Raw genomic sequence first — 21,085 nt, 5'->3', positions numbered from 1 at the left:
ACAGTACCCAACACTGATGGACAGGAGTCTTGTTAGGAGTTTCCCTGCTGCAACACATCTGACTCCAATCAATGGCTCATTAGCAGACTAGTGCAGAGTTTAATGTCAAGCTCTGCACCAGTCTGTTAATTAAGCCAGAACTGTGTCAGGTGTGTTGCAGCAGGGAAACTCCTAACATCTGCAGCCCTCAAGGACAGTGTTGCCCACCCCTGGATTGGGGTAAAATAAATGATAGATTTAAAGCTTTGTTTTCTAATAATAGTACTGTAGAGCAGCTTCAGCTCCAAGCTGTAATTTGTTATCCTGAAACTCTGATCAGCAGCTGTTTGGCTGAGCGTCTGTCTGGACGGCTTTCATCTGCCAGCTCAGCTTTATGCTGTAGGACTCGCTAAAGGTTGTTGGTGATGCACAACAACTACCAACAAAGCGCACAGCAGCATTGGTTTCTGGGGAGGAAAAAAAGTCATTTATTGTTTGATTTGTTTTTTCAGTTTTAAAATTAAGTTTGACATTTGACCACATAAGAAGCTTTGTGTGTTTTTGTGAGTTTGCAAGCTCATTGCAGCTCATCTGGACTTGTTTTGAGTCATGTAATCAACAACATATGTGTCAGATGCTGTTAACAACTCAGCAGCCACACAGCAGGGCTGAGGATTTTTTCAGAGGAAGCAGAGAAACTGGAACAGACAGGAAGAAGGAGGAGCTGTCTTTTTATGGCTTTTTCTACAAGACATAGGTGGGGGGTAAAGGGCGAGGAGTACTGATGAAGCACGATCATTGTCTGAGAAAAAAGCAGCTTCATCACAGCTTAAAACAATATTTAACAAAGTATATTTCACTGGTCGATCAGTTTTCATTTTCAGGAAATCATTTCTCATCAGCAACAATCAGTTTTACAAACCTCCACATAAGCAGTTTGATAGAAAACGGTTTCCATCTGAAACAGTCTTCAGCACGTTCAGATGTCGGTGGGATGGGTCAGTTTTAAGAGAACAATAATCCAACTTAGTTAGATATATCTATATCTATCTATATGTAATATATTTATTTATTTAACCATAAAGTCACTTCTTTCTTTGGGCCTTGAACTCTATTGAATCATTGATTGTGTTCAAATAATTAGTGTGTCATTGTGTCGGAGTCCATTAATTGTTTAAGTTGTGAAAATACTTTTCATGTGTCCAAATACACAAAATATTCCACTCAGTGAAATTGCAATAGAAGTAGCAATGGCAGTATTTATGTAAAGTCAGTGTGCTTAGTTGTGTTTCATTTAAAAAAGCCTTCACCCGGTTTATACCCAACATCCATGTACGATGCTGTGATTCTACAGTTTCTGTAATTAACCAACGATATGTGAAAACAGGAAAGTTTCCAGTTTGGTTTTCTAAACAGAGTTCAGCCCCCAGGTCAGCATGCAGCTTGTTCCACGGTTACTGAGAGCGTTTGCAGCACATTTGGATTTAATACTGGGTTTGACTAGAAAGAGAAAGAGGTAAACAAGGACAGAGTTATAAATATGAGCTAAAAGCAGAATTTGGTGCAAACTAGTTCACAGATAGTTCGTTCTCTTGAGATTTTCATATCTGATCTGAAATTAGATTGTGCGCTTTATCACGTTACAGTTCAGTATATACTTCTTACTTATAAATAAAGCAAACAGGAGTTAAGGTGTACACTCTTACATCACCGTGTCCCCAGAATAAAATAAAACTGAGCACAGTGTAGATTTCCATGTGTATGCAAACAGATTGAGTTTTGCAGCCTTGAACCTGTGACATTTAAAGTACACAGCATATGTTGGAGCCCTCTTCAGGAGCAGATGCTTATAAGAAGTATTTCAGCTTGCAACAGTCATCCTGACTGACTGACTGACTGCCCCGGCATCACTGCTGCTTTAAATCAGGATTAGTTATGCAATCAGGATTTATCCCGCTCTTAAACAGGGATCTTACACAGCTCTCTGTCAACATACATGAAGATTGTGCTGCGACACTGCTGTTCTCTCTTTCCCAACCTTTCTCTTTTTTCTATTTCCTCTCCTTTCTCTCCATTTCTTTCTGTTCCCTCTTTTCATTCTGACACATTTAGGCACACATATACTATCTTGTTCACTCTCTTTCAAGGTTTTAGTGATAGTCAGTGACTTGGAGCAGAAGAGCCTGTCTGGTCTGTCACTCAGCGGCTCACATAACCCTTTTGTTTGAGTTTTCCTTTTTTATACTTCAGTGAAGTTTTTATGACCGCTCTCTTGCCTAGGGGCAACTCGGCATAAGCTGAGGAAGGAGGAGCAAAATTGTCAACTTTCTGGTATCACAGCTGTAGACTTATGACGGGAAGTTTCATAACATAGCTTCCAGATAATGATCAGCTAACTACTGATCAGAAATATGGTGTCAAGTCAATCATTTTCTAATTAATATTTGATATATTTAGTGCACAATTATCTATATAGCATTCACTCACTAATCCAAGGGGGGTTATTAGGCAGGTGATTATCTGAGAGGATTTTCATGGATCTTTAAGAGGTCTAATCACTGAGCCTTATAGTTTAATATTTTATTTAGATTTATTAAAACTTTTTCACTTCAACTGCTCAAATTGAGGCAGGGTCATTGAAAAAGAAAATGAAGTTATTTATTGATAAAACTTACTTTTTTCCAGCTCCATTTTTTAAAGAAGATGCCAAGTTGTTGTTAAGGCCTTAGCCAATCATAGGAGAGACGGGCAACAGCGGCCCCTGGTGGTCATTGATGAGAATTACAGTTAATTAAAAATGAACGAATGAAATAAAGTCTTAGAAATATATTAAACACCCAAATGTGAATGGAAGCAAGGAATTTTGCTGCGTATTACAATCTGTGTTAGATATGTTAGTGTAGGGTGTAGCGCCTCAGAAAAAGAGGGGCAAACAAACTGGTATATGCTGAATGCCAGGAGAGTTTGGGGAAAGAGCGCTCTCACACACGGATTCATCATTTACTTATATCTGTACGCCGTCTATATAAAGTCTTATATTTTTATATATTAGTAATAATTTCTGTCATTGAAACTTTGTGTTCAGTGTGTCACCAACATTTTTTCTTACCCCAGTTGGAAAAAGCAGCTACTAGTCGCAAAGACCATGTAAGATGTTATGAAATTAAACTTATCTCATAAGGTCTCTGTGCTTTTTCTTTTTTTTTTCCATGTTTTTTTTAATTAAATGCACAAATGTTTCTTGGCTTTTTTGCCGTCGTCTGTCATGTCCACCCATCACTGTAACGCACACACACACACACACACACACACACACACACACACACACACTGTGTTAGCTGTTGAATTGCTGCTGTTGTTTGTTATAGAGTCACTCCCTCAGCATTCGTTGATCCTTCTCACTTGTTTCATTGTTGACTTTGGGCATTTTGTCGTTTCACATCCATCCAGTGTTTCAGTGTAGTGAGTACAGGTTGGGGATGTTGGTATATTTTTCATTTTAAGATGAGTTGTCATGTTCTGTGTTGTGATGGAGGGGTTGGGAGTCATTGTAGGGGTGTGTGTGTGTGTGGGAATAGATGATTGATTGATTCCTAACAGAAACATTTGTCTTCTTCTTGAGGGTCACAGACGAACCTGAGAGAATCAGCAGATCTCCGGTCACAAGGTGAGTACTTACACCTGCAGCAACTAGCTGGATGGAGCACCTTTGTTCTGATTACATTTTAGTTTGTATTTCAACTTTTATTTCATAGTGCTTCACATGAGCAAAAAATAAAAATGAATTATGTAAAACGGCAGCAGTATGATGGTTTACAGAAGGATCATAAAAAAAGGAAAAATGAATGATACGTTCAAGTTATCCAATAAAAGAGGTGAAAAATTCTGCTTAAACAGTCTTCTCACTTTAATACCTTCTGCTAAATTATAGCATCTTCAATCATTTCTAAAAAGAAAATAAATCAGCATTAAAAAGGAAAATAGGGAAATGCAGAGGAGTCTGCAAAGAAATGCACAATGTCAAATATTCATTTTGGTCACTTTGGTAATTTTACAAATTTATTTTGGGAATATTCTTATTTTATCTTTTGTATAGTAAGACCACACTTTAATAGTGTTTTAATTTATTTAAAAATAAAAATAAAAAAAAAGCTATAAGTGGTCTTTTCTGATCTAATCAGGCAGATAATTCCTGGGTGAAACCTGGCCTGGTTTTCATGCATGTTGGAGTCACATATAAACCCTGCGAGAGGATTTGAGCTGGTGCCGTGTTCAATTATAAACTGAGAATTAAGCTTTTTCTTCTGACTTCCTTTAGAAGTCATCTTTCATTATGAACTACATTATGTAACAAGCATGAATACTGAATTGTATTAGTTAGATGTAAACATTTAAAATAATGGCAAATTACAGAATTTAAAATGATCTGCTAACATTATTATTATTATTATTATTATTATTATCATTATTATTATTATTATTAGACTACTGTTATTACCTTGCAAACAACAGTTAAAGCAGATCAGATATGTAAACATTTCTATTCTTATCAGGATATAAATGCAGTTTCTTAATATCAAAAGATTATATTTATATTAATTCTATTTTTACTCCTCGAGCCTGTTCACCTTTATGTCTATAACCCCAGCACAGCAGAGAAGAATTAATATGGAATACTTACATTTTTATTACGTGAAGCAAAAATATTGACGTTTGTGTAGTTGATGTTTATTTACTCTTCACATAAAGAACTGTCGGATACGATATAAAGAGACTGTAACTTCAGAATTTTTCAGGGAAAAAGTCATTTTGATTTTAACAAAATTCCACCATGATGAGGACATAACTGGTTTTTAATTATTGACCACTACCAGGCGTGTGTCTTGAAAAGCTTTGTAAGTTATAGAGCAGGTGTTGACATATTCCGCTCTTATCCTCCTTTGTGTTGTATCGTGGTTCGGAATCTTAGTTTATCAGTGTGTTACTAAAGGTTTCTTGCTCCCTCAGCCTCAGCTGCCCCTGTCCAGTCACAGGTTAAAAACAGCAGGTAAACCAGCAGCTGACATCAGCTAACAGACTGTGGTGTGACTGTAGATGCTGACTATGGCTCCTTGTGGTTAGATGATCCCTGCAAGTACAACCATCATGTTGTATAAAAAAAAACAAAAAACAACAACAATAATTTCCTTGTATCCACCTCCAGCTTCCACATCAGCAGGGTTGATGGTTAGAAGTTGGATGTTTGGTGGTAGTAGCTGTCATGTGTTCACGTAGAAAAACTGTGAAGTTTTATGTTCATTTGTAAAATCATAATCAGTAAAAGTGATATAATGTATTGAAAACATATTTTAGTTTGTCAAATCATTTTCTAAAAGATCATTTTGAGCATCAGTTTGATTTTCCTTTTGGCAAATCACACCAGTTGTATCATTGATGTGTTGCTTACCTGCTGAAGACACATTTACTGCTCCGCGACAAAGGCGGGGAATCAGTCGTATAATGTGTGATATTAATTGTTGTTTTTCTTCTCTCCCCTCTCCCTGACCACTAAACTACACATCCATCTCACCTGTAACTTCTTTGTTCCTCATTTTTTTCTTCCTCTCACCGTCCTTTTCTCCGATGTTTATTTTTCTGTCCTCACTTTTAAACCTCCCTCTCTTCCTCGACACTTTATTTTTAAACATCCCTTACTCCATTTCCATCACCTCCTTCCTCCCTTGCCTTTTAGTCGCCATCTATCTGGGCATCAGAAAGCGGCCGAGCCCCGGACCCCCCGATGCGGCTGGGATGTAAGGGTGAGGAGCCCCCGCGACCCGGCCGAGGTGGTGCTGGCACTGCGTGAAGCAGCGCAGGGCTGTGGCTGCCAGGTCCACCTGGCCGGGCCTTTCCTCCTGTCCTGCACCCATGGAGCAGCCGGCGCCCGTGTGGCCTTCGAGGCCGAGGTCTGCCAGCTGCCCAGTGGGCTTGGTCAGAGCAGCGGTGTGCGGTTCAAGCGCCTGTGGGGGGCACCGTTAGCCTTTAGAGACATTGCCACCAAAGTGTCCAAGGAGCTTGAGCTCTGAGGGCGACCGGAGGTGGGGCAGAGAGTTGACAGACCGGACAGGTTGAGGAATGAGAAGGAGTGATGATGAGGAGGAGTAGGAACCAAAGTCAGCCCCTCTTCCCTTCCACCCTGGGCTTCACCTCATGGGATGTGGCTAGCGATGCCTCACTTCCGCCAACAGACCCTCTGACCCTGATGCCACTGGTCACAGCTGGACAAGTGGATGCACAGATGTGGACAAGCTGATGTCGGCAGACTTACGATGACTCTTGACCTCGGAGCTGCCACTGACCTTTGATCGTTGCTTAGCACACGCCACCACCTCCATGGGGTCAGATTGTTTGTTTTCTTTTCTTTGTTCCACGAGTTCACATTGTTAGGATGAGGTTGCAGAGAATGAGAGTAAATGATCATTTTGTTTTTATTGACATTGTTATTTCTGTTGTATGTTTGTCATCATTCCTTTTTAAAGAGCTGCTATTTAAAGAGTTTTTTATTTTTTGTGTATTAAGTTTATTTCTTTCTTTAGTGCTTTTAAAATGGGCAGACATTGACAACTGTTGTCACTATCTGAAGCAGATGTCACATTAGACTAGACCTCCAGCCTCTAGAGGGAGACATGCAGAAATGCAGAGACTTGTGACGGATTGAATAGAGCATAAAGTAAAACATGTCGTGTTTCTGCTCAGTTGGGATTTGCATCCGTTTACACCCTTCTTGCTGAAATCTTTGCTTCTCTGCCTGCTATCCAAGTTGATTGCTGGCAGATGAGCCGTCTGAAGCCACAGGGTCCTCCTGATTGATTATTCTTCATAAGCTGATCATTTGATCGTGTCTTCTGCTTTTTACAAACACTTCCAGACAGTGTTTACCGTTTGCTGTCTTAAATAAGAAGTACTTTTATTCCTTGAAGCAAAACTTTTTTTTTTTTAGCTCGTAGCAGGCCTTGTATACTTTTTTAGTCGATTTTTGAGCCATTATTCAGTTGATGTAGACTAAGGAAAGCAGACTATTGACACCAGTATCAGTAAAACACCTGTACATGTTCTACTGTAGAACATTTCTGCCCACAGTAGATGTGAAAGTAGAATTACTGCAATGCTGATACTGGTCAGACATCATTTCTCCCACATTGTTAAAAAGCATCCAGCAGAACGTTCCAACTTTCTTTCCATCATCTGGTTTCTCTTTAGAGTCGAAGCACTGCTTTAAAAATAAAAGGTTGTTTTTATTTTTAGCCTTCTTTTAAAAACATTTCCCCTCACACACGACTCATACTGGTTCAGAATAGATTAAGTAGAAGGTGTTAATATGATTTGCAGTAGTACCTCTGCTAGCATTTTGTATTATATCACAGGTTGTCAGAACGCCATTGCTGTTGTTTTCTCTTAGTGTTGTGCAATACATCCATAAAGCCAAGATATCAAGACTTGAATAAGCATTGATTAACACCTAACAGGGCTCCTTATCTGGTTTTGTTTCATTTTTGATATTGCTGGTATGTTGAATTCAGCACTTTCTCATTGCTTTTTGTTGCCAGTATTTCCCTGTTCAACACTGGCTTTGTTTGTAATCTGTTTGTTAATGTGGTAAAATAATATTCATCCCAATGCCTTTTTTTCGGCTTTATTAACATACACCCATGATTGCTTCTTGACTTTGCAGAGGAAAGCAAGCTGAGATGGCTTCAAGTTTCCAGGTAGATGTGCCATTCAGTTTCAGGGATGCCACAATGTTGCATTCAGGAACTGATGGAAAAAGGGTTTTATATTTACAAATTACCAAATTCCAGAGATGTAAAATCTCATATGAAAGTTTTTTTTTTTTTGTGCGGTGTTGACATTTTTGTTCTTGACCTCAAAAAACTCCGGACATGCAAACTGTAGACTTTTACGATGTTGACCAATCAGACTGGAGTATTTCTCTGTTGACCTGTCGGACTCGGTTATCGCTGAAGAGGGTTACGACTGTTAACCATCAAGCCTGCAGCTGTGCAGTAATGAGGCAGAACTGTAAGATCGGATGTGAGATTTGGTTCCTTTTTTTTTCATAAAAGCACTTTGCTGCTCAGTGCAGAACAAACCAAGATTTCTACACACCAAATGCTACATGAGTCATCGTATCAGTGCACTGACAGACAACTCAAAAGCAAAATGTTGTGGTACTTGTATTCAAACGCTCTAAAGCCAAGCAATTGCAGCATCTTAAGCTAGATGTCGGTGATGTTTTTTCTGCAGGTTTTATCTGTTTCATGGGAGATTTCAGGTGCCCACCACTGTTTGAAAAAATGTGAAGCTGTGATTTAGGGCTAGTTATGCAATTTCTTTGTGTCCATCTGAGCCTCAGCCCCCCGAGGCTCCTCTCTAGAAATGGGCCAGACTTTAAGTCCACAGTTCTGTTGTGTAGTGTGTTTGAGGCTGTCACTGTTTATCAATAAAACCTAATGTATGGGCTGAAAATACCAGAAGAGATCGACCTGCAGTCCTGCATGTCTCCTAGGACATAATGTGTGACACAAAAATAAAGACTTTCAACCTCGTTCACACTCGGTCTTCTTTCACTCAGCTGTTTTGTGTTGTGGTTGCAAAAGCTTCTGCTGAGAAAACACGAACAAGGTGAAGCGTTGGTTACATGGGGCTTCGTTTAATAGACCATATTTTACAAGCAAATTTTTTTTTTTTTTTTTTTTTTTTTTTTGGTGTGTATACATAGCCGTGACCAGACTATGCACGGATTGATCCCAGGATGTTACAGAGATGGGAAGATGATTTATAATGGAAGGAAAAATAAGTTAAACAGAAGTAAGAAAGGAAGGAGCGAAAAGAAAAACGGAGTGTCTTTTGATGGAAAGAAGTAAGCCGAATGTAGCCACTTGGTCGAAACCAGTAAAATAACTTTACACCACGGCTACACGTTCGTTTTTTTTTATAAAATAAAAAAAGGCACAAAGCAAACGTAGACAGTCACTCAGTCATGGGTTTTCTGTCCAGTTTACTTCTGGGCGGGGATCATGCCATCAATGGACTCTCCCTTCTCGAGCTTCTTCTCCATCTCAACCATCAGCTTGACTCCATCAACCACCAGCTGCACCTGCTCCACCTCAGAGGAGCCCAGACGGTCAGCGTTGGAGATGTCGAACACACCACCCACAGAGGCTGTGTCCACACCACCTGGAAGGAAAGCAAGGAGAGAAGAATAAGGCGATGATGGAGACCTCATCCTCTCACATGATTTACATAGAAGACAGTAGAGGCGGAGCCTAATAACCTGGATCCTTACAGAACCCTGGAACATGGAAAATAAAACGTTCTGCAGGCTGAGGCTGGGATTTGGTATCTAATAATAACTTTCCTGTTAACACACTACTTGAATTTAACAGAACTCTGTGTGTTTTCAGTACCTGTGCCACGCTTCTGCAGACGCAGCCTGGTCAGGATCTCCTCGAACTTGGGGTGTGTGCTGAGCTTGGGCAGCTTGACGTGCACGCCACCACGCAGGCCGGTTCCCAGGTTGGAGGGGCAGGTCAGGATGTAACCCAGATGCTCGTTCCACATGAAGCCATGGTTGTGCTTCTTGAAGATCATCTCAATCTGACCAGATATGTAAACATTTACATAAATGATTTGTACTTGTCTGCAAAAGTATGGAGGTTTTTTTTTCATTGCTTACCTTCTGGAGGCCAGTGCAGAAGCGTCTGAAGACCTCCTTCATGTTGCCTCCCTTCTGCATGGAGATGACACGCAGGTGATCTTCCTCATTCACCCAGACCAGGAAGGTCTTGTTGTCGTTGTGCCTGGAAGACAAATTAAATCGTTCATTTTCATATGATGAGCACGCAACAGGAAGTTTCAGAACCCAGCCGCTCAGCTTCACCTTCTAAGTTCATTTATTCATATAAAAAAAGCACAATTTAATGGTGTGAATCATCTGACCCACGAAGCTCCTCAGCTGTGGATTTGGAGGTTGTAAAGGTGTGTGCAGCAGCTGGTGTGTTGAGGACATATTGCAGCAGATGTTTGGGAAGAGGAATAATTTAGATTTCTGTGTAAATGGCTGTGGAACAAAGAGCCAGATGGTGAGTTTTAAAGATTTCCCTTTGGAAAGACAAATGGCGGATTGTGACTCAAAGTCTGTTTATTTATTTTATTTTATGACATTTTATGTCATTTTATGTCATTTTATTTTATAACTTATAGTATTGTCCAAAGCAACATTTAACTGACATAAGGTTCAGTTTCTATGTGGACTGGGATTGGACCATTAAACTTCCAGTAAACAGAGGAATGCTCAAACACCTGACTCCCATCTGCTCATGCTCATCCTGTTCCTTTTAAATAACAGGGAAAGTCCTTAAATTAAATTCCAGTCTGTTTCCTACCAGATGCCTCTGCCGTCGGGCCAGTCGCGGGCCATACCAGCACAGGTCAGCAGGGGGGACACGGGCTTGTCAAACAGGAAGTGATCAGCAATCAGCTGATCCTGCTCGGCTTCAGTCATGCCATTCAGGGGGTAGTACTTTCCCTTGAACTCCCCTTCCAGGCTGGACAGGGCTGAAAGGAAATGATCAGGGGGAAGAGGTCATTTTCATCCTGTTTGTAGCAAACATTAGAAAGGATTAGTGTCAAACTCACCCTCAATGGACAGCTTCTCAATGCCTCTGCGCTCTCCACGGCTGTTGTGGGGGGGCAGGGTGAATCCCTTAATGCTGCGGCCAGTACGAACACGGCTGGACAGCACGTAGTTGGGGTCCAGATCATCACCACCCTGATGATAAACACATTATCATAATAATATTACTTTCATTTATTTACATCGTATCTATGGTCTAGCTGTCTTTTAAACTTTTTATCTAATAAATCTACAGGTGCAAATAAATATCTTGCCACTTCAGATCATTTTAGAAGAATTATTCAACTTTTTTTTTTTGTAAACTGAGCAGATTTGTCTTTAACACAGGTATAAAAGATTGTTCATCTTTTGTTTCTGTGTAATCTCTGCCTCCACCATCACACGTCTGGATAGTTCACCTTCAGGTTCTCGAAGTTCAGGTCGGTCTTGTGCTTGTCGGTGGGCTTGTATCCACCATGACGGTCAGAGATGACTGGGTCCAGCAGGTCCTTGAAGACCTCATAGGACTCCTCATCACCAGCCACGCAGCCCACAGTCATAATGAAGGGGTGACCTTTGAGACAGGAGGGGGAATAGATAGGTTTGTAGTACTGCTGCAGTATGTCTATGAAGGACTGCTTGTTGGCTTTCACACTGCAGGTTTAGAATCCATCAGAATTCCTGACATGAACTGATAATACGTTCGCTCTCTGCCTCTTCTTACCAGGGTTGTCAACACCAGTCTGCATCACATCATCCACGGTGAAGCCACTGGGAGTTGACTTGCCCCTCAGCTTGCCGTAGATCTCCTTGGTCAGCACCTGCAGAAGGTAAAACACGGAGAAGATGATTAGTCATGTGATGACACTCCAAAATGAATACATAAATATTTTAACTGACTCGTCTTAGTTTAAGTCGTTAAAATTACAATGCACACTTGCTAAAAAATGGTTCCATGGACAGGTGTTGGGACGTTGCCTACGTGGCTACGTCACAGCAGAGAGGTGGACTCATACCTTGGCCATGTGGTTGTTGTGCTGGGAGAGGTCGGGGAACTCCTCGTCCACAGAGAACTTCATCTTGTAGTCGTTGTGACAGTTCTTCGTCATGGTTGCGATTCTTTCTCTGCCTGAGAGGGGAGGAGAGGAGGTGTTGTTGTTCAGACATTTTGCTGCAAATACGACATATGAATAGAAACTACATGCAGTTTTCATTTCTTTTTATCCTTACTGTGTCAGTCAGAAAACTTTTAAAATTTGTTTATGAAATGTCATTCAGAGTTCGCGTGTTGCAAATGTAAGAAACAACTGAAAAAGTTCACAGTGCTGTAAATACCACATATCTGCTCTGGTGACTCTCCCAGTTTTTCAAGTGCCTTGTCAATAAGTCTTCTGGTAAAGAGGAGACACCTTCTCATTCTGTTTGTCTTCCTTTTTATTCCATTTTCTTTTCCCTTTCTAACATTCTCCCCAATCTGTGCTGCTTACATGACATCTGGCTGCTTTCCTGTGTCTCACCCCGACTGTCTCACCACCTGTCCTCCCCTCACAGTGAGGATTATAAATAGCACGACTGCACCCCTCCCACTTCTGCAGGGAGTCTCCGGCACTTTTTGATGAAGGATTTTCTCTCCAGCTTGTTTTAAGTTAACCTAATGGTTAAACTAACATCTGGTTGATCTAGTGACACCTCATTTGCTTTTATTTTCTGTCAGTAGACGGTTTAAGTTTAACATAAAGATACTTTATGTTTGAAGTAAATTAAGAAAGCATCTACACAAAAGAAAATTTGTGCTGATTTTTCTACAAAACGGCCACATCTATTGTTAAATTCTACAGTCCAGAAATCACTTAGAAAGTGATTTAGAAGTTACATTGAACAGGGCTACAGCTGCAGAGGGGAGGAATAAACTCTAAGCCAGTCTCTCTCCTCCAACCCTACCAGCAGAGGTTAGAGAGATCAGCTTGTGGAGGTGCAGTCGACTGCTGAAACCTGGTACACTTAAAGGTCAAAGCTTGCATGCCTCCCAGATGGCTATACAAGTGCCATGGCTAAATCAAGCGCTCCTAAACTATTCATACACACCTCATCCTGTTCTGCAGCCATCAGCAACAGCTGACAGACCACCACAACTGTTTGAGTGACACGACACCGCTTCACTAACTTTACATGTCAAAGTAAGTCATAAAAGAAAATGCTAGAAAAGAGACAGTGTGCAAAGATACAACAACCACAGAAGACATTTGTAGTGTCCGTGTGTGGAAAAGTTGTGTAAAGCTTCTGAGAAATCCAAAACAAAACTGCAAGAAGAGAATTCAGTTTCGTGGCTCATAGTTCACCCAAAGTAGTGAAATCTGGCGCTTTTCATGCTTCCCTTTTCAGGACAGTTTTCACCAGAGAAATGTTTGTCCATATTTAAAAGGAAAAAATCCTCATAATATTTCCCATGGATTTATTTAAAAAGACTAACTAAAGCGTTGTGTTGCTTTTTACCTGCTTGGTAGAAAAGAAAGGGGTAACAGATCCCGGGATCAGATCCTGTCCACCAAATAGAGGGGTAGCCCAGCTCTGTCAGGTGATGGACCGAAGCATTTATACCCAGTAGCGTGTTGCTATTGGCTGACTGATCCTGGGGTCCCCCCATCTGATTGGTTACAAGGGGTTTTCTGTCCCCGAATGAATTTCCAAAAGGCAAGAACGGACGTCATACAACTCTGGAGAAGAGAGGCGAGGGAACAGCTGCTGCGGCCTGCTCCAAGCCTTTACCTCCTGGCTGCTGGTTGACTGGAAGCAGCTTAAACATAAAGAAACACAATCACCATAAAACGCTGACATGTCAGATGCATGAAAAGCCATGATGGTCTTTTTGTGATATCAGATTTACATGTAGGCTGTGATAGAGATCTTAAGTTTGCTAAGAGGAGCAGTTGGTGTGAAATCTGGCTCAAGGGTACAAATGTAGAAGTCACATTATCATGCAAACGTTAGCTGTTGTTTGTTGTCAGAAATCAACGGGCTTTCATCTCGTCACATTGTGGAATAAGTGTGGTTATCTGTGTTTGAAAATTCAGTGTGTGTTAAATCTCTCCTCCATGTTTTGGAAGTCTCCTCTGAATCGATGAAGCTGAGTTACTGGACTTCAGTCTGTCATCAGACTGTCTTGGATTACATAATTGTGACCGTCAAGGGAACCGGTTAGATTTCATTTACTAACAAATTTAGCCAAGTGGTAGACAAGAATTTAGGATCCATGTTGGTGCGCCTTGTATGAAATGTCATGTCATGATGCATAGTGACAGCCTGTGCAAACTCAAAACATTTGGCAAGTCAGAGGAGGGAATGTATCTTATGTGTGAATTCTAACTGTTCAGACGATCTTCTCTCCAGAAGCTTGATGTTCATACAGTATATGTTCTGCATGATATAATTTAGGTTCATATTTTCCATCTTTCTAATGCAAAAGAGCAGCCAGGTCTGGGATTGGATGATTATAACCAGTCTGTCTCTAAAACCACCAGCCCAACTCTTGTGTCATTACCCTCACACCTGTAATCTGATAGACACCAGTAATCTGCCCACAGACAGATGATAAATCATCCACATCATGTGAGAGTGTGGACAGAGAGGGGGTGGAGCTGTGGCATACTGGGATGCAAACAGCAGTCCCACATGAAGCCGAAACTTCCTCTAAAGACAGCAGGGTTGAGACTTCAATCAAGTTCAGTCTGGAAATTATTCTGATAATCAATTAACTTTACATTTAAAACATTGTATAAAGGAATATTGTAATTCTATAAATAAAGTTGTTACACAGTGTAATCATTTAGCTCCTGTACCTTCTCACTTTAATCCACTTTATTAGTCTAAATAAATAAATAAATCAATGTAGTAGCCATAATTGTTTAATCTTGTACTATTTACTCTCATGAACTTTAACATTTAGCATGCTAGCTGATGCCTGGAGACTGTGAGACATCACCCTTGGTTTTTTGTGTGTACATATATATATATATATATATATATACATATATATATATGTATATATATATATATACATATATATATATATGTATATATATAGTTCTTCCTTGAGGCCTCGGTACTTCTCCAGTTTCTCATGCTCCTTTTTCCTGATATTCCCATCATTTGGGATGGATACATCGATCACTATGGCTTTCTTCTGCTGCTTCTCCATGATCACTATGTCTGGTTGGTCGGCCATCACCATTTTATCTGTCTGGATCTGGAAGTCCCAGAGGATCTTAGCCCTCTCATTCTCCACCACCTAGGAAGGTGTCCCCCACAGGGACTTGGGGGTCTCCAGTCCATGTTCTGCACAGATGTTCCTGTACACTATGCCGGTTACTTGGTTATGGCGTTCCATGTATTCTTTGCCTGCCAGTATCTTGCACCCTGCTGTGAGGTGCTGGATTGTTTCAGGGGCTCCTTTGCACAGTCAGTACCTGTTTGATGTGGTAGATCTGAGACTCGATGGCTCTGGTACTTAAGGCTTGCTCTTGTGCTGCCATGATTATTATGTATACATACATATACATATATACATATATATATATATATATATATATATATATATATATATATATATATATATATATATATATATATATATATATATATATATATATATATGTGTGTGTAAGTATATGTAGTTTCTCAAAAGAAAGTATTGTCTGACCTTGACTGAACATGCTGGGACGTCTATTAACAAGAAAATCTGCAGCTGTCTTGTATGTTTTAAACTCGTTAATAATCTTTTTCTCTATTAAATTTCTCTATTAAATGCCATTTACCCATTCTTTTTCCCGTTTAGGATGACAGGGAGAATGGAGCCTCACCCAGCATTTAGCAAGAGAGAGGCAGGATACACTCCAGTCCACCACAGTATAATGATGGACTCCGAATAGTTTGGAAATGTCCTTTTAGACTGTGCAGGAGTCATTGCTTCTGATCATGTATGATGCATTTCCTTCTTGGCATTATGTTAACATTCACCTGAATACATAGCAGCAAACTGACAAAACACGGATGATCATCATGATCATGCGGCTGCTTCTTATCCTCTTAATGCCTGCAGAAGCAGTAAGAGTTTAGTTTTGTTCACACTGCTTCAAAATCTAATAAGTCATATTGTTGTTAATCTGTGGTTGTATTCTCCTAAATTATCATTTAAGGACAAGATTATTTTCAGAATACAATAAATGAGAGGATTTTTTCTCTCAGATATGACTGTGTACTCTATGCTGATGACTTTTTACTTTATGTACCAAATTACAACTTTCTAGTATCCAAACCTAAACCAAACTTAATCAAAGTAAAATGGTAGATATCTTTAAATTGAAAAAAATGCAATCAATTTTAAATGGACTTTTTAGTTGTTTATTGTTGTTTATCACTTCGATTATAACACTGTCAAATCTTGTTGTACAGAAACTTTCAGATACATTTGCACTTCACATTTATGGGAGTGGATCAGTTGTATCTATTCTTCAGTTTGCAAATTAAAATGAGAAGATAGCATTGTGTTTAGGAGTGCACAGATTTAAATGAACACTCTAAATGAACACACAGGCTCCAGTTTCACAGCTGCGGCCTGACCATCCACAGACATGACTTTCCAAATTAGTCTCTCCACGTGTTGCTGCGTGAAGCTCAACCTTTGAGCATGCTCTCATGTGAATTAACCATTAGATATATGCAGATATACGCAGGTCTGCTGCATCTCATGTGGCAGAACCAGTTAATCAATGAACACAAGGTTTGTAACTCCTAATTCTAGCACATTACCAAAGCAGTGCATTGATTAATAACACTGACATGATGAAACAGTCCAAGAAGGTGTTTAAACTGTAATTCCAATATAAAAGTACTGTTTTACTGTTTTCTGCATCCTTTTAAACAATCACCATCAATAAAACTCAAAATGTGACTCTGACTGATGGGTCATATGTGCTGTGTGCGTCTTCTGCCCATTCAGAATCGTTAGTTCTGTAGCTCCTGTGCCACTATGGCGCAGGTCCAGTATCCCAGTTTAGACTGTCACTCTATCCCACAGCACCTACCCCCACACACACGCATATACTGCCCCCCTGACCACTCCAGGTCAAACAGAACCAGACCTCTGCAGCTGCTTCGTGGAAACAGGCGCTTAGGAACAGTTATGTAAACCAGGAACACTGTGTGAATCGGTCATGATTTTTTTGTGAATCTTTTCAGCAAAATTTGCAAAAAGTGAAAAGAGTTAAAGTTTATGGTGCTAACCAAATGCTGGCTATTTGACAGTGCATGTTTATTATAGAAATGCCAGCAGAGGATGGCATGTTCAGGCTGAAAAGACGTGAGACTGGAGAGTGAGCATAGTTTGGACATGTGCATGATGGCAGGCTGTAGATACCTGCAGAGTTCATGTCACTCCACTGCAATAACCTTGCACTTATAACCACGTCAAGCTGGACAAGCAGTTTTTTTTTTTTTTTAATTTTATTGCATTTATTTGGATGTATAATATATTACTAGCCAAACACTGGCCACTTTGGTCTGATCTGTCTGAAGGACATTGTTCCAGGAGTCTTGTGGTTTGTCCAGAAGTAACTTTACAAATCTCGGCCATACTGCCATGGTGTTTTGAGAGAGAAGTTTGCTTCTTTCTGCCTTCTCAGATTGATGGGCAGCAACAATTCCTTCTCTAAGATCACTGTTAATGTCTATCCAGAGCAGCAAACTGCCAAAACTTTTCCTTTTATAGAGGTGCTCACACTTGCTGATGAAAAATAAATCAAGTGCATTTGATTAGCAGAACCTGGCTGCTGCTTACCTTCTAAATTACTGTATGCAGCCTGATAGCAGTTGAGGACTACAAGCATTCACAGGTTCACACAAGTGCTGCCAGGAACGACTGGCAGACTTAGCCACAAGTGGCACCCACCAATACCAGCTTGTCTTTCAGCTTTCAGCTTTTACCCACATATTTTATCACTGGGTTCTGAAATTCAAAGATTTCAGAACTGAACGTAGTATTTAAAGCTCATGCTGAGAAAAATGGTTTCTATATCCCACACACTCTGTGACTTCTTATGCTTTATTATGTAAGACATCAAAGAAATACAGCTGCAGCGTGAGGATTCAGGATCCTCATTCCCTTTTTGGGTTCCTCAGATCTTACCAAGGCTAACAGTTTTAGACACAAAAGTCTTGACCCAGCGCATGAAAAAAAATCACGTTAGCAGTTGGAGGAGCCTACAAATAGACTCAGGCATTCGCAAGACAACTGTGTGGACATGTGCGGATACTAAGCTGCACATGGTTAAAATGTCTGGAATAGAGTGAGTAGGTTCAACTATAGAGTGATCTGATCTGGGCAATGGGATGAGGGGATTTGTGACTGGTTTGTATGTCAAATCAAATCAAATCAAACTTTATTTCTTGAGCACTTTTCATGCCACGGGCAACACAAAGTGCTTTACAAGATAAAACCAAGTCATGAGGATTAAAACAAACAGTGGATAACAAGACATTTAAAAACAATAAAGACACAAGCTCTTTCCACACACTCATACACACACAGGGACAAAGAGCAAACACGATATAGCGATGAATAAATACAGAGCAGTGATCAGGTTTACTTCATGGTTTCTGTAGGTCTCTGGGGTCTTCAGGAGAAGTTGTCTGGAACCAAAATCAAAATTCAATGACAGAAAAATGTAATATATCCTCTTTTAAAAGTTTCCATGGATATCTAATCACTTTAGTAAAATAACTGTTAAATTTTTATTTACCGAGAATAAAACATTTATACTAACTTGTCAAGGTTCGACATACATGGCAGCTGCCATTTTTGTGCTCACTGCAGTAAACAACTTTGCTTGTTTGTGTCTGTTTACCGTAAACTGAAGCTGAACTGTGTTCAAACAACATTTCATTTGGGTTACTTAACAGGATTTGGGTTAATTAATGTCTTAAAAGAACCATAGAAGAAGAGCACATGAAGAAAGCATGCAGTCACGGCTACATCTGAGAACAGTGGATCCACTCACATAAATACATGTTAATGCCAGGAAGAATTTTGGCCTCTGACAGCCACCATCCACTCACAACTGCACTTAGCATTTGAACACAGGTCTATGTCCATCTTTACTTCTAGACATACCGGTCAAGTTCTGGATTATAAAATAAGGGAAATTCTCTGGAAACCACCCAGAGGGTCGTGGTGGGAGTAGGAAAGGTGTCGATCAAAACAAGATACTTGACAGGTATTTTTCTAGATGTCAGTAATTCTTACACAATGTTCCTTTAAAGTCAGCCTGAAGATAAGATACAAAAACATGGGGGGGGGGGGGGATTATCCCATTTTGCTTTTGTTTTCAAAACAAATCAAACTTTATTTGTGTAGGACTTTTTTTTTTTTTATTATATAAAAAAGCACATCCTAGTGCATAAAAATAAAAATATAATTAAAAAAAAACAAAAACAAAACAGTTTTACACTTAAACACACACACACACACACACACACACACACACACACACACACACACACACACACACACACACACACACAACCCAGCCCTTGTCCTGACCATTGATGCCAAAGTAAAAACTACTAACTTCAGGATTCTATCTCTGTCTGTCCTTTTTATCTGATCTCATTTTGATCTCATCCTGTGTCGCTGTGTCGCTGAATTTGTCTCATTAAAATAATTTTTTAAGACTAAGACTGATCATGTCTTTTAAAAAGTTCTAATTATGAAGATGAAAATGCCACTTTTGCATATTAAAATAGATTTTCAGATCGTCTCCCTCACTAGATGTCATAAGAGCCTGGTGTATTCCCACCACCTTTATGTTGCAGCTATAAGCTGCCAGCTACATCCTGATCATGACTTGTTTCTATAAAGATTTTGATCCTGACAAAATACGAGCTTATGTCTGGAATTAGGACAAATTTCTGTGATATTTTTCAAGATCTACAGTAAATATTATCTGACTTTTCGAAACGCTACTTTACAGGGACACTATGTAATTTTTTACTTTGAAGGACAGGGAGGATTACCGGTAGTTTAAAGAGAAGTTAGCAAACTAAAACATGAAGAAGTGTCGACCATCCACCACCTCTGACACAGTGCTGTGGAAAGACACAGACTACTGGTAGATTTTTAGAAATCCTTGTTTTGTCTTCAGATGAAAGAAATGTTTTCATAAGAGTCATAAGTGATAAGATTCAGAGGATCTATGAGCAGTCTGTTCATAGCAGGTTTAGAAGATAGTGACTGGCTCGTCATAGATCCTCTGATACAATATGAGCCAACAGACCATACTGGGTCTCCCACCATTAACTGAATCTTTATAAAGACTCATTGCAGCTCACTTCAGTCCTACTTTTAAATGACACTGCCTGAGAACAAAGACAATTTGCAATGAGCTCATAGTGTTTTATGATTAATTCTAGTTTTAATTTTATTTGTATGTATTATGTATTTTGAGGTGTGTGTAATAAGTGTAGATGGTGTGTGCAGTAAGCATTGGGGATGGGACCATATGTGGAAAATGTGTATAAGACTAAGCACTATTCACTTCAAGAAGAAATACTTATTGTCATAATGTAAACTGTATTATTCTTCGTTGTTGTTGCATTGTGAAGGCATTAAAGGGGAAAACATCAAGTCCAAGCTAAATTTCCCAAAACAAGCATATCCTACCGTATTGTATCGTATCAAATCACATTGTGTTGTATCATGTCACATGGTATCCTATCACATTGCACCGTATTATATCGTATTGTAGCGCATCGCATCGTAGCACATCGCATCGTAGCACATTGCATCGTGGTGCATCGCATCGCATCGTAGCACATTGCATTGCATTGCATCGCATCGTAGCACATTGCATTGCATTGCATCGCATCGTAGCGCATTGCATCATAGTGCATCACATCGCATCGTAGCGCATCGCATTGTAGCACATCGCATTGTAGCGCATCGTATCGTAGCACATCGCATCGTAGCACATTGCATCATGGTGCATCGCATCGTAGCACATTGCATTGCATTGCATCGCATCGTAGCACATTGCATCATAGTGCATCACATCGCATCGTAGCGCATCGCATTGTAGCACATCGCATTGTAGCGCATCGTATTGTAGCACATCGCATCGTAGCACATTGCATCGTGGTGCATCGCATCGTAGCGCATTGCATTGCATTGCATCGCATCGTAGCGCATTGCATCGTAGTGCATCGCATCGCATCGTAGCGCATTGCATTGCATTGCATCGCATCGTAGTGCATCGCATCGCATCGTAGCGCATCGCATCGTAGCGCATCGCATCGTAGCGCATCGCATCGTAGCGCATCGCATCGTAGCACATCGCATCGTAGCACATCACATCGTAGCACATCGCATTGTAGCGCATTGCATCGTGGTGCATCGCATCGTAG

General features: G+C 40.1%; 2 protein-coding genes across 6 annotated transcripts in view; one reads left to right on the top strand and one right to left on the bottom strand.

The window, feature by feature from the left end:
• mark4b (MAP/microtubule affinity-regulating kinase 4b) overlaps nt 1-8,951 on the top strand; it is a 55,920-nt gene extending 46,969 nt beyond the window's left edge. The window contains exons 16-17 of one of the 4 annotated variants that reach the window (XM_079246443.1): nt 3,602-3,646; nt 5,711-8,951. In XM_079246443.1, the coding sequence (XP_079102569.1) occupies nt 3,602-3,646; nt 5,711-6,044 (379 nt within the window). In that variant the 3' untranslated portion in view covers nt 6,045-8,951. Of the gene's footprint in view, nt 1-3,601; nt 3,960-5,710 lie in introns of those variants that run through there. The other 3 variants (XM_079246442.1, XM_079246444.1, XM_079246445.1) reach the window with 3 other exon arrangements.
• ckmb (creatine kinase, muscle b) lies at nt 8,649-13,292 on the bottom strand. 2 transcript variants are annotated; one of them, XM_079246447.1, is made up of 9 exons: nt 13,127-13,292; nt 11,650-11,762; nt 11,358-11,454; nt 11,053-11,207; nt 10,657-10,789; nt 10,404-10,575; nt 9,695-9,818; nt 9,426-9,615; nt 8,649-9,195 (listed from the first exon to the last, which is right to left on the bottom strand). In XM_079246447.1, exons 1-9 carry the CDS (start codon nt 13,275-13,277, stop codon nt 9,017-9,019), a joined length of 1,314 nt encoding a protein of 437 aa, XP_079102573.1. In that variant the 5' UTR covers nt 13,278-13,292; the 3' UTR covers nt 8,649-9,016. The 2 variants fall into 2 exon arrangements, with proteins under 2 accessions (XP_079102573.1, XP_079102574.1); XM_079246448.1 differs by lacking the exon at nt 13,127-13,292 and adding an exon at nt 11,969-12,065.
• Between the last annotated feature and the right edge of the window lie 7,793 nt (nt 13,293-21,085).

Source organism: Telmatherina bonti (assembly GCF_933228915.1).
Source record: "Telmatherina bonti genome assembly, chromosome: 9".
In the NCBI taxonomy this organism is placed as follows: Eukaryota; Metazoa; Chordata; class Actinopteri; order Atheriniformes; family Telmatherinidae; genus Telmatherina; species Telmatherina bonti.
This window is presented reverse-complemented; position numbering and strand designations above follow the sequence as displayed.

What these genes read in the sequence shown, in the direction of transcription:
- ckmb (XM_079246447.1), bottom strand. Translation starts at nt 13,277, where the DNA reads ATGGGGGGACCCCAGGATCAGTCAGCCAATAGCAACACGCTACTGGGT. An exon ending in CCCGACGGCAGAGGCATCTG is followed by an intron (nt 9,819 to 10,403) that starts GTAGGAAACAGA and finishes TTTGTCTTCCAG; the next exon opens with GCACAACGACAACAAGACCT. An exon ending in TCTGCAGAAGCGTGGCACAG is followed by an intron (nt 9,196 to 9,425) that starts GTACTGAAAACA and finishes CTTTCCTTCCAG; the next exon opens with GTGGTGTGGACACAGCCTCT.